The 13,632-nt window shown below is 46.3% G+C and overlaps 1 protein-coding gene and 1 pseudogene across 1 annotated transcript; one reads left to right on the top strand and one right to left on the bottom strand.

The window, feature by feature from the left end:
- Positions 1-1,803: 1,803 nt before the first annotated feature.
- LOC147991986 (uncharacterized) lies at positions 1,804-5,812 on the bottom strand (annotated as a pseudogene).
- A 3,022-nt stretch (positions 5,813-8,834) lies between these two features.
- LOC147991985 (uncharacterized) lies at positions 8,835-9,781 on the top strand. Its single transcript, XM_087539383.1, has 3 exons — positions 8,835-8,973; positions 9,046-9,216; positions 9,738-9,781. Exons 1-3 carry the CDS (start codon positions 8,835-8,837, stop codon positions 9,779-9,781), a joined length of 354 nt encoding a protein of 117 aa, XP_087395509.1.
- Positions 9,782-13,632: the final 3,851 nt, after the last annotated feature.

Genomic DNA, 13,632 nt, shown 5'->3' with positions numbered 1-13,632 from the left:
GTAGGTAAAAAAAATTATAAAGAGGAAGAGCTATACACATGTACAGGAGAATAGAAACCTTAGAACTATCCCATGTCTATCCACTGCGCTCCTCTAAAACCTGCCATCCTCCATGAATTGAGCTCGCTAACGATGCCTTCAGCCACCTGCAGAAAAGTGGATGCCTTGTTATTGAAGATGTGGTTGTTCCTCTCCTTCCAAACATGCCAAGCAGTCACCATAAGCAGAGAGGCGAGGTCATTTCTCCTATTTTCTGTTGTAGCTGCCAGTGCTTTTAACCACCAGCCCAAGATGTGATCTCCATCAACACAAGGCAGAAGATTATAGGGGAATCTATACAAGGTTAGACAGTATCCCCAGATTCCAGCAGTGAATGGACAATCGCAGAGAAGGTGCAGGCCATTTTCCATCCCAAGGTGACATAACTGGCAGGTTGGATCATGTGGCCAGCCACGCTTAGCAAGATTGTTGGCAGTTAAACACTTATCTTGTACAAACAGCCAGCTAAGAACTGAACCTTAGGAGGAATCTTAATCTGCCAGATGATACACGGAAGGGGGGAGTCAATTCTGCCCATGAATTGATATTGATAAGCTGATTTTGCAGTGTATCTTCCATCCGCTGACCACTTCCAGATGAATTCATCATCACCATTTGTGAGTGTAACTACCATGGATCGATGCCAGAAGTCGATGTACTCACGCAGAACCTCAGTTCCAGGGTTTCTCTTCAGCAAGGTAACCCACCTCCTATTTGTGAGACCTTCAGCCAAGGAAATTTTTCTGCTCTTGCTGTGCTTGTATAAGTTGGGGAAAGAAACAGAGGGGATCTCGCCGCTTAACCAGTGATCATGCCAAAATGACACCTTGTTCCCGCTGCCAATCTTGATGGTGGTACTAGCAATAAAGAGTGCCTTAACATGTTTGTCAATCGGTAGCTGCAGCCCTTGCCATGGTTTATCCGGTTCAGTGGCACTCTGCCATAACCAACGGACTTTGAGAGCTCTTCCCTGAGCATATAGGTCAGGAACGCCCAGCCCTCCAAAGTTAATTGGGGAGCACACCTGGGACCAACGGACAAGACACTTCCCTCCACATACGGTGTCGGAACCCGCCCATAAGAATGCCCGACGGAGTTTGTCAATTTGCTTAATCACCCACTTCGGTTGGTGCACTGCCAGCAGGAGGAAGATGGGCATGGCCGAGAGGACGAACCTTACAAGCACCATTCTGCCCGTGGAAGAAATCCACCTAGCCTTCCAGGCAGCGATTTTCTTAATCAACTTGTCAAGCAACTCTTGGAAATCAGCAAGTCTCAACCTTCTATCTGACAGAGGCATCCTGAGATATGTGCATGGGAAGCTAGATAGTTGACAGCCGAGGGCCAATTGCAAAGGGGAAAGGTCTAGCTCTTCACACCGAATAGGAAGGATCTTGCTCTTGGACAAGTTAGTTATGAGCCCGGTAGCATTACCAAATAGCCTCAACACCTTTGTAACCACATCAAAATCATGTAACTCTGGTTTTTAAGAAGATGATTACATCGTCGGCATATAACAGCCTACCGCCAAGGTTCCTAAAATTGAAAACCATGCCTCAGGGTCATAGATGGAGGAGAAAAAATGGCAGGTGGCCACCAAAAAACCTCCGGTCTGTCCCTTACCACCGCTCCGCCTCCTCCAAAGTCAAGGTCTTTCGACATGCTACCATACGCATTTGCATTAGCCCAGCTCTCCTCAGGACGGCTCCAGTGAGCAATGGCATTCTGCGCACCAGCGCCCCGGACGGTCTCGTGGATAGAGTTCTATTCCTCCAGAAGGAACATCACCCTGTCCTTTATAGTAGAAGGAATGTTAACGTTATCGTTACACACTGAGGAGGTAGAGATTTACCAAGCTGGAAATTCAGAAACGCTACAGAAACATATGGCCAATGTGCTTTGTCTTTTTTTGAAGTTAAAGTTGCACAAGGAAGCGGATCCCTGTCGTGACACGACCGTCGGCTTGCTTCCGCCCTCAGCTTCGGATGCTCTGTAACCCAGCCGGGGTGCGACGGCTGCCCCTTCTCACATTCAAAATCATGGGCGTCCCTTAGAGAAACAAATTTTCGTGTTTTGACCATTTTTTGAAACCTATTCGAGATTTGATCCTAGTTTGAAATTTTTTCGAGATCTGACCCTTTTGCTACCGCCAGAGTACACGGCGGTAGGGTCTAACAACCTACCGCCAGGGACTTTGACGGTAGGAAACATCTCTACCGTCAAACAGGCTGGCGGTAGCCTGCACAACCCTACCGCCAAGGTGCTTGGCGGTAGGCACAAGCACGCATTGTGGTCAATACTTAGGAGGTTTTTGGCGGTAGGGCATGCAACCCTACCGCCAGGAACCTTGTCAGTAGGCTGTTATACCCTACCGCCAAGGTCCCTGGCGATAGCAAAAGGGTCAGATCTCGATTTTTTTTCAAACTAGGGTCAAATTTCGTATAGGTTTTAGAAAAGGGTCAAAACACAAAATTTTGCCCCATAGAGAGGCCTCAAAGTCAGTCGCGTCCATCGCTGTCGATAGGAGGCTGTCGATGTTTGTTAGTATGTACTCCCTCCGTTGCTAAATGTAAATCTTTTTACAGATTTCACTACAAACTACATACGGATGTATATAGACATATTTTAGAATGTAGATTCATTTATTTTACTTCGTATGTAGTCAATAGTGAAATATTTAAAAAAACTTACATTTAGAAACGGAGGGAGTACTTCCTAAAGTTACTATAAAATTGAGTTATCTATTTCGAAACGCAGGGAGTAGTTGTGTAAAGCTTTTGTAATGGGCCGCTGTTAGGCGTCATGCGGATGTAGGAAAAGAAAAATAACATCCACGTCCTGAACCATCGATATGGTCATATGGACATCTCTATGGAGGTCAACGCATCATAGACTTCTCTCCTTCTTTCGCAATCACAGAACGCCGCACACATAGCCTGGCATACGTAGCAAACTCCGGTGGCACCGTAGAACGCTGGCAGCACCAGCTCCTAGCAACTCCGGCAGGCTCGCAGCATGGCGGTGCCGTCAAAACTGCAGGAGCAGCCCGAGTCGTCGTTGCAAATCGTCGTCGCAGTTTCGCTGGAGTAGCCCGAGCTGGCAGAGCCGACTCATAGCATGACGGCCATGGCAGCACGGCGGCGCCGTCGCAGCAGTTCAACCGGCGTCGCAGCACCGAATTGCAGCATGACGGCCTCGCAGCATCGGATGCTTCCGGCTAGCAGCCGAGCAGCACCTGTGTTCCCACCGGCGAGTGGCCTCGCAACATCAGATGCTTCTGGCGAGCACCGGCGAGTGGCCACGCAGCACAGGATGATTCCGGCGAGCGGCGTCTCAACATCAGCTCGCAGGACGGCGACGCCATTACAACATTGGCTCGAAGCATGGCGTCGTCGTCGTAAAAGGTCACCGGTTGCGGCAACATCTACTTGAAGCACAGCGTCGGCGCAACACTGTTTCAAAGCATGCGCTGGTCATCGCAGAATCGGCTTGCAGCACGGCAACGGCGTCGTAGCACCGGCGTTGCTGCATCCGGTTCGTCGCTGACCTCCCGGAGCGCCGCCAGCATCTCGTCTGCAGGGACAAGAAAAAGAGATAAGAAAGAGAGGGGCACGTGGGTGGGCCTCACTAGAGAGTCGGCTGGAGATGCGGATGTAAACATCCGACTGTTTGAAAGCATTTTCCTTTGTAATGTGATGGTGGTAAAACCTGGAAGGTGCCCATGTGTTGGTGCTCTGTGGGTGAGTGGAGTGATGGTGAACTGCATCTGTTGCAACTATCAGTTCATGTAGTGGGTGTACTGAGCGTGTACCCAAGTACTGTAGCAGAGTGTGGGTTGTGTGCGTAGTATGGCTAAAGTGGTGTTGGTGTCTGTTAGAGCATCTCCATGGCCCCCAGCACGCGTTAAAAATCGGCCCCTGGAGCGCACCGGCGATAAACGACGCGCTGGGGGCATGATGCCCCTAGTCACGACGCCCACGTTTTTCTAAAAATATAAATTACGACACAAACACGACGCAAATTCAACCAAACTTCGGCGAGTTTGTTCATATTTAAAATATTTTACAAAAAGAGAAAAAAAGCTACTAGGTTGCTCCTCGCCGCCCGCCACCCTTGCAGATCTACATGCCGAGGAGGCTGTAGAACCGCGTGTAGTCGCCGCCATCGTCATCGTCGTCGCCTCCACCGCGGCCGCCGTCCCTGCTGCAACCCTTCCCCGGTTGGCGCGGAGTTGGACGGTCCGAGGGCGTCGTCGTCGTCGCTGTCGAGGACCACGATGCCGTGCTCGTCCTCGCGCCCACGTTTGCGGGCGGCTATCTCCTCCAGGGCCCGGCGCTGCTGGACCATCTCGTCGTGGAGGTAGTCGTCCCGCGCCCACTGCATGGCGTCCTCGTCGGAGATGCCGCGCCGGGCTATCTGCTCGTACTCCACGGGGAGGCCGGGCTCCAGCTTCGGCCTGACAAGGACGAGGCGTCCAGAGGCAGGGGCGGACGTCGATGCGGACGCTGGAACTGCGGGTGCGCGCGCTGACAGGCGTGTCCTGGGGCTCCGGCTTGACGGGGCGGAGGCAGGGAGAGTCGGTCGACCGACCTGACGAGGAGGAGGACGCCCCGGGGTCCATGTGCCTCGGCGTCCACTAGCTCCCACGGCGGCGAGAGAAGGACCGGGGGAGGGGTACTCCAGCCTCGGCGTGTTGCCGCCCTCGATGTACTCGAGGACGGCCTCCAGCGTGCGGCCGGGCACGCCCCACCATCGGCGCCGCCCCTCGGAGTTGAGCCTGCCAGAGGAAACGATGCCGTTGGCGGCCTCGAGCTGCTCGGCGTGGCGGCGGCGGAAGTATGGCTCCCAGAGCGGGCTGTCGGGGACGTAGCGTGGCCCCTTCCTCGCCGCCCGCGACAGGGAGGAGCGGATACGCGCGATCTCCGCGCGCCGCGCCGCCCTGGGCGATGTCGGCACCGGGACCCCGCCGGCGCTGATTCTCTAGGCCCCGGGCACCCGCATGTCCGGCGGGACCGGGTACTCGGCCTCGAAGAGGAGCCAAGCTTCGTACTCGTGAAGCTGGCGGCAGCCGAAGCCGTTCGCCGCCGCGCCGTCGTCTGGGAGGCGTTCGGCCATTGTTTGAGTTGGAGACGGCGAGAGGAGAGGGATGAAGGGCAGAAAGGTGGCGCCGACGGTGGAGACTTTGTGCGTGCCAACGGCGCGCAGGGGGTCGGCTTTATGTAGGCAGAGGCGCCGCGCGTACGCGTGGCATGCGAGGGGACGCGCGTCGTCTTGTTTTCACTGCGCCGCCCGTGAGGCATCAATGGCGGAGTCTGACCAGCACGGCAGCGCGCGGCAGCTTTGGCATTGATTCGCCGCGGGAAACGAGGCGATGAGGACAACGAAGCGGCGAGAAGCGAGACGAGTCGCTGGCAAGGAGGGCCTAGGGCTCTTTCACGCCAAAAACGATTCGCCCGGCGTTCTCGAGCGCCCCAGCATGCCGGGGTCGGGTTGGGTCCGCCGACGCTAATTTCGGCCCGAGCCAGCGAAAATTAGGCCCTTAGGGCGTGACTGGGCCGATTTTTTGGTACCCAAGCCATCGGGTCGCCTGACATCATCAGAGGAGATGCATGGCAGCTTCCATGTTCATATCTATAGCTTTCTGACCATTCACTGAAGTCGGATTTCCGATGTCAGAATCTGTAGTGTGCTTCAGGGCCCCCTAATCTTATGTCAAGGCATCTGGCTTAGCTGGTTCAGCTAGTTGCTCACTACCCAAGTTCTTGCCATCCATGCCTGCAATGATACACTACTAGATTTGAAAGAAACCTCCATGCCAAGACACCACACTATGCATGGCAATATCATGGGCCAATTCTTTTACCTTTTTAAGGGTATTTTGTAGACAAGATGCAAATAAAGTGCACTCAACTATCTATATTCCTGATTGTATGCAACAAAGGAAAGTGCAGGCCGGCAAAGTTGCTGCAGAGTTCATGGAATGATTATAACACCCATCCATGGCTCAGAGTATCACCGTTAAGAAATCTATCATTCATTGGCTTCCAGTTGCCCCCCCCCCCGCCCCCCCCCCCCCCCCCCAGTTCAGTCAGAAACAAAGTGGTCTCTTCTTTGCTTGGACGTGTGCAAAAATGGTCAAACATGACATTGCCAGAGATCTAATGTTATAATTTTCCTTTACATCTTTCACCACAACGAGCTGTTAACGCTATTTTAATAAAGAATGCACTGTTTATTTTTCTAGGCGGGCGAATCCGCTGGTTCTGAAAGAAAACCAGAGTCCTGACTAAGCAATAACAGCATAAACTGTATACAGCAGACAACACAACACCAAACAAAACCATACTTTCGCAGACTTCCACAATCCAAAGTCGACAATCACTCATTCCTTCATAAACTCATATTCATCCATCACCAGAATAATAAGATAAGAGACTCCCAATTCTGGGCTAATCTGTTAAACATTAAAGAGATCTTCTATAAATTTGTCAAAAAAGAATTGGGGAATGGGAAGAACACTAGGTTTTGGGAAGACACCTGGGTAGATGATAAACCATTGAGAGATGCTTATCCTAGATTATATGACATATGCTTTGACCACAATATTACTGTGGATGAAGCCATTCAAAAAGGGTGGCATGGTTTCAGATTCAGAAGAACACTGTATGGTGAGACTCTTGGGCTATGGAATTGCCTGAAGAAAAGATGTGAAGAAATACCTTTGCAGGGAGGGGCAGATAAAATTTCCTGGACTCTCATTGCTGACCACAAGTTTTCTATGGGGTCCCTATATAGGAAAATTATTACTCTAGGGGTGAAATTCCCACAGAAGTACTTATGGAAAATTAAGGTGCCTGCAAAGTTAAAAGTTTTTCTTTGGTTAGTTAACAAAAAAAGTATCTTGACTGGAGATGTTCTATTAAAAAGAGGATGAAAAGGAGGGAAGGATTGTGTTTTCTGTGGAAAAGATGAATCAATTGATCACCTTCTGTTTTCTTGCTCCGCAGCTTCTTTGCTGTGGAGTTTGGTTAGATGTGTGTGTGGTTTAAAAACTATCCCACTAAATCTAAAAGATTGCTTTGGAGAATGGATGAAAAAATTCAATAAAGAGGATAAGAAAATGGTTATGGTAGGGGTTTCTGCCCTGTTCTGGGCAATTTGGAAGAGAAGAAATGCGATTATATTTGAGAAAAAAAGGATAAATGATCCTTTATGCATCATCAAATTAATGTGGAGATGGTTGATTGATTGTTCTATTTTGCAGATAAAGGAGCCGTCAAAATAAATGCTGGAGCTGGGAGCAAGAGTGCTAGAACGGGCAGCAAGTGAGGTGTTCACAGACAGACAGGGGTGGAGGATCAACGTCGCTAGATTGGAGTGAAAGGAACTCTTGCTGCTGTGGCTCCGGCGCTGCTGTTAGTTCTAGTAGCCGTTAGGCTTCTTTTAGCTCCGCGTTTTTCTATTTCGTTATCTTGGTTGGTCCAGACTGGTCTGTTCCCCGGATGCTTTGGATGCTGGTTTCAGTGTGGATGTTGGCCGGCGATGGCCTTTTGTTTCGGTTCGAACCTGGTAGCTCTAGTTTCGTCTTAGGTTGGTATGTTGTTCGGAACTTTGTATGAATCGTGGTGGTTTTCAGTAATGAAAATCGGAAAGGGCAAGCCCTTCTTTGATAAAAAAAACCCAGAATAATAAGATGACAATGCTATCCATTGCAGCAGAATTTAGAAGATGGAAGCGCTACGGAAACATCGCCCGCAGAAAGAAAAACGCTACAAAAACATGGGTTGGTGTGCTTTGTTTCTAGAGCAAAAGTTGTGCCAAGGAAGCGGGATCTCACTTTTTTTTTTTGCAAAATAATTCTTGTATTACTCAATCAAGGTTACATCACGCTCGACAGCATCCAACGCATCCTTTGGTCCAAACCCTAGTCACACCATTGTTCTACCCTGAGTCCTATCAAAGTTTGCCAAAGCATGACTAGAGAAATTACAATTTCAATGTATATGAGTAATACAAGAGTTATGTTCCGACATGCTAGCTTTAATCTCCCGAATGAGCAAAAGTTGTGCCAAGGAAGCGGGATCTCACTATCACGACCATCCAATGACTTTCTTCCGTTGTCACCTTCGGATGCTTTGTTAGACTGTAAACCAACCCGGGGTGTCACCAAGGTTTTTTTTTCTTGATTCCAATTTTTTTTTTGATAGGGACCGGGAAACCCGGTTTCCGGAAAATCCTGGAATTTTCGGACTTTTTTCGTCTGAAATTTTCAAACAATTTTGAATTCTAAGATTTTATACCTCAATATAAAGTGTCTGCGCCTTGCTTTCACACAGCGATGTTCTCTTATATATCTCTACTCCTAATGTCTCAGTTGGTAGGTCACGTTCCGGATTTTATTTTCGTCCCACCTCACCCGGTCTTTTTTGGTACTTCTTTGGTACTTGCTCCCACCTCCCGCTCAGCCGAGACAGTTTATTTTCGTACTCCCTCCCACCTCCCAGGTAGTTCCCTCCACGCAAAAAAAATCGAAACCAACCAATATCTACTCCTAATGTTTGGTAGTCTCCGTTCCGGGTTTTTTTTTCGTCCCACCTCCAATGGTTTTTTTTCATCGGCTTTTTTTCGTCGGTTTTGTTTCGTCACATCCCGCTCCCACACCTTCGTCCACCGGTTTTCAGAATCGCAAAGGAAAAAAGTTCTCTCTCCTCCCACCAGCGGCCTCGATCTGGGATCGCCAGGGCCGCCGCCGCCGCCGCGGATCCCACGGCGCCACCTCGCCACCGCTGGTCGCCATGGCGCGGTGTCACCCCGCCGCCACCTCAGCCAAGCGCCGCGCCACCCCTCCAAACCCTAGCCCACCCCCTCCGCCTGCCGACGGATCGCTTCCGCTCCTCCACGCGGCGAGCCGCGGCGACCTCCGCCTCTTCAAGAGTACGTGGGCGATTCCGGGTGGGTTTTGTTTGGATCTGGGAGGCACTGGCTCTCCCGTTTGTCGCGTCGCAGGGCTGGTGAGAGATCTGGATCAGGGCAGGGGCCGTCCCAGGGAGGTGGTGGAGGCGGCCAAGGACCAAGGTCTCGTGGCGCTGCACTTCGCTGCCCGGAAGGGAAGGCCACGGGTGTGTAGGTACCTGGTCGAGGAGCTAGGGGTCGATGTGGACGCCGTCGACGATGGAGGTGCGTGCCTCTGCCGTTTAATTTGCCTCTAAACTGTAAATGTGTCTGAACTGTACTCCTATATGGTTCGCGTTCAGAATTGGGCTATAGGAAACTATATGTTGACCAGCAATTTACAACCGTCATGCTATTTTGTGAATCAGATGCATATAGACATGTTTTAGTGTGTGTTTACTCATTTTAGTCCGCATGCATGTACTTCATACTGAAATATCCAAAACATCTTATATTTGTCAATTGACGGAGTAGAAAACAAAGTGTTATGTTATGACATATTTATGTATTAACTTTGTATATTCTGACATGCTCTGAGAGGAAACGTCTTCATTCTGATAGGCAACGCAATCCATCCATCCTCTCTAAGCTCCTGCTGAACTATGGAAATTTTAGTTTCAGTACTATAGTTATGTATGCTTGCTTGCTGATGTAGTGTGTGTGTGTGTGTGTGTGTGTGTGTGTGTGTGTTTCATGTGCTTGCTGCCACTGTGTGCTGCGCTGCGTCCCTCGCCTACTTCCGCCAGGCACCGGCACCCGGCGGTGCGCTCTCCGGGACTCTGCCACTTGAAGGGGCGAGGAGGAGCTACGGATGCTAGCGATTAACAACGTTGTGCAGAAGGCAAGCGCAGGTGAGGGGTCCCATCCTCATCCCCATCCCAGTTTCTGTTTATACTATTATATATTAGATTATATGATATGCATTAGTTGCTTCCTTTTGTAGCTGACATGCACATACACCATCGTTAGTATTACAATCCATTATGATAATTAACCTTTTTTAGTGATCCGTTCAAATTTTAATACTAAGTACCAACTTATATTCATAATATGTGGAATGTAGGACATACCATTGATACAATCCGACTGTACTCAAAATCGGCAGTGCATTGTTGTGATTTTGTAATTACCCCAAAGCAAAAATATTTTACTGTACAAAAATAACAAACAAACAAATAAATAAGAAAGATTCTATTTTTGCGACGTGCTACTGTATATGTTCTCTTTTCACAAATGGTGCTTTCATTTGGTCACTTATTATACATTTTTCTTTCCAACAAAGGGAGTATTGTACTACAATCTCAAACAATTTCTGCTCTCATTGGGAGTACATAATTCTGTTGTCATTGCATTTTGCAAGTGTTGGGTGTAATAAATGAATCGGTTGTTCACCATATCAAATTTTAAGATGAAAGTGTGTTTCTTTGTGACCTTCTTACATCAAAGACCGCATGGAGTTTGAAGTCAATTTAATGAATGTACATCTACCGAATTTTGCTCCACAAAAAAAAAGATGAAATCACTTTAATTGGAATGCGACGAAAACATACTCTACCGCTTCATTGGATCCAACGAGCGGCCAGACCTGAACTCAATCTGGCGCATCAGAACTGAGGGGAAATACAGTTTTTTCATATGGCTTCTTTCCCAAAACTGACGGCCAACTGCTGACAGACTTAAAGCTGCCTGCTCTCTGTGTGACCAAGTCATTGAAATTCAAGTCCACCTCTTCTGTCATTGCTACTTTACGATGGTTAATTCTCAATTGTATTATCTACCTGCAGGACACTATTTTGGATTGGCTTATATTTTTCGGGCAAAGTTGTTCGTTTTATTAACATGGCAAAGTTCAGACATTGATGCAAAACAAAGGTATGCCTTGATGCTCACAGGAAACAGAAACAGAGCTACATGAGATAATTTTCAAGAAGTGTCCACTTATAATATTGAAATATGTTTTCATCAGACTATTGTCAAGAATTGTTCAAATGAGACAGTAGCTGTTGGAACAATATCTACTTGCATGACACACTTTCAGGTAGCAGCTTTGATTCATCTATATTTAAATTTTCCATTCAGGTCATTTTCCACAGATATCCACTGTTGGTTTCTTTCTTTATTACTACTGTCAAGAAGTGTTCAAATGTGGCAGTAGGTGTTGTCAAAGAAGCATATCATTTTGTGATAACTCAATAACCACCAGCATTTAGTGCATGGATTTTTGTCTATCATTTTGTGTGAGATCAAGCTACATAAATTGACACCAGTTTTATAGGCGAAAATACACAACCATTTTTCTTGTTTTGCAGCACATTATGATTCGTTCTGAGGATGATCCCCTATAAGGAAGTTCCCAAGATGTATTGAAGTAGATTCTTTTCATTTGTTCATAATTGAATCCCAAACAGGACATTGTGATAATGGGTCTTCTCTTTGCTGGTTTTTGATAGGGCCTTGACAATTAAATTACGTTCATTTGTTTAGTTCTTCTCTGTAACTTAGGGAAACTACTGTTTTATTCAGCATTTTCGCTACACAATATCATGTTGACACATTCCAAAATTTTGGTTGCAGCGGCTTGAATTTTGATTCTGAATATCTGAGTCCCCAATATTGTCTGCCTAGGAACTATTCTCCTTAAGCAACCTAGAAACTTATTCTGTTGAGATATTTTTCGTTGATATTGAATTGTCGAATCGGAAATGTAGCATGCAAAACTTTAATGGTACTGCTGGGATATTTTTCGTTGACATTGAACAATCCAACTTCCTGTAACGCCTATATGAGGTATTTCCTGATTTTTACTTGCATTTCTTGCAGTCCGGTATGAAATATAGAGAAGAGAGGATCTTGTAGTGATTATTCAAAATTGTTCAAACTTTAGGTGTACAGGCTTGTGCTAATTGATTCTTCTATTTAGTCTGATAGCATTTTTTTTGCAAGTGTAAAATCTGGGGAGACATGAGGATGATTTCTTGGCAGTGGTTGCTGTGATATTTAGCAAGAAATATTGAAGTGAAGATGTATCCGTTTTTTGTGTCATAGGAGAACTTAATCTGAATGTCCGCTCTGCTAGGAAGTACTTAATCCGTTCTTGTAATTGTTGTTCTCCTGTAACAATCTGTGGGTATGGGCCTAATTCAATTGTTGGCTAAGCTAGGTTCTTCATGGATGCCAAGTTTAGTTGTTAATTAACTAGGGGCATGGTAACCTTCGTTGCTGTTAAGTAGAAGTGCAGTCATGTAGCTTTTAGTGCTGCTGGACAGGCTGGTCTGAACGTGCTAGATAGATTCAGTTAGAGGGGATTCTTTTGGTAGTGCTTTTAGAAAATGAACATGTCTATATGTGTCCAAGCAATTGAACTTGGGAGAGAGGTTAGTTCTGTAAAGAATATTCCTGTAGTTGCTTACACATGACGATTGCAACTGCTTCTGTACCATTGGATATCCTTTACTGCACATCACTGACATTGGTTCAGTTAAAACTGCACTAGCTGTCAGTTTGGGCAGCAAGCTTCTAGCTAAAAAATGAGTTAGTTATGCCTAAAATTTCGAGTTGGCCTCTATATATAAGTTGTAAAACAAGTTCCAAGGTTTCTCTAAAGTACTTTTTGTGTCGTTTGGATGCACGGTTTGGGAGCAACCACCAACTTAGTTTGTTTTCTACAAAGTTATTTTCTTGGGTGCAGTATTTTTCATATGGTAGATTAGGCCCTGTTAGAGATTGAATTGAAATGAAGTTAAAACATGAAAGTTTTGAAGGCTGTTCTATTGATACTGAAACACATGTCATTTGTTGTATTTCGTTTTGTATATTAAATCATATGAAAACATTAAAGAGGGTTCTATACTATGTTGGAGAAAATTTAATGATGCACATGGTTCGATGGATGAAGACTTACGTCATCAAATTGCTTCAACCTCGTGTGAAAATTTAATGTGATAAAGTAGATATGAGCTGGGGTCTTGTGTGTAAGAGTATGTGCGACGAGTCCATCGTTGTATTGATTGTGATATATGCTTCATTAAGCATAATATTAAGTGTTAAAACTTCAATTGTGTATATACTTAGTGATGCAAATTCAAGAATTAAGTGTCCAGGCATGTCATCATTGAAGTGCTGCTGGATATTGTGCTTATTTGTATTTACCAGCATTAACAGAATTACTAAGACTATTTCATTATTTCCTTCGTAGAAGACTGGATAGTGTCTACATCAATTGCACATCAATGCGGCCCAAAAATTAGTCAATTCGAGGTGGATTTCACTCGTTCTCAAGAAGCACACCATTCAAAAATCAATGTTTTTCCAGGATGTTAGGAATTTCTCATCGCACAAGGAAATATGTGAGGAGAATAACTATTTTCTACCATACATCTAGCATTTTTATATTTTGGTAGATTCTATATTGTTGGGTACAACCATGGGTACAGCTTGCAGAGGTAAAAATCCCAAGCACAAAGAGAAGGGTAATCTCCTTTTTTGCGTACTGTATGCCTTCCTACTTATTTATATTGCAATAATAATATCCTACAAGTATTCAGAATAAGAGCAATGTTTTTATGATTATCTAGAATTTTCATTACTGATGTTTGTTTATTGGACTATGTGTATGTATTCAGTCTTTCGCAAAACTCAGCC

The sequence above is a fragment of the Triticum urartu genome, chromosome 1A (genome assembly GCF_056163025.1).
Source record: "Triticum urartu cultivar PI428250 chromosome 1A, HENAU_Tu73, whole genome shotgun sequence".
Classification (NCBI taxonomy): Eukaryota; Viridiplantae; Streptophyta; class Magnoliopsida; order Poales; family Poaceae; genus Triticum; species Triticum urartu.
Note: the sequence above shows the minus strand (reverse complement) of the source record. Positions and strands in the feature narration are given on the sequence as shown.

What these genes read in the sequence shown, in the direction of transcription:
- LOC147991985 (XM_087539383.1), top strand. Translation starts at nt 8,835, where the DNA reads ATGGCGCGGTGTCACCCCGCCGCCACCTCAGCCAAGCGCCGCGCCACC. An exon ending in CGACCTCCGCCTCTTCAAGA is followed by an intron (nt 8,974 to 9,045) that starts GTACGTGGGCGA and finishes GTCGCGTCGCAG; the next exon opens with GGCTGGTGAGAGATCTGGAT. An exon ending in GGACGCCGTCGACGATGGAG is followed by an intron (nt 9,217 to 9,737) that starts GTGCGTGCCTCT and finishes TACTTCCGCCAG; the next exon opens with GCACCGGCACCCGGCGGTGC.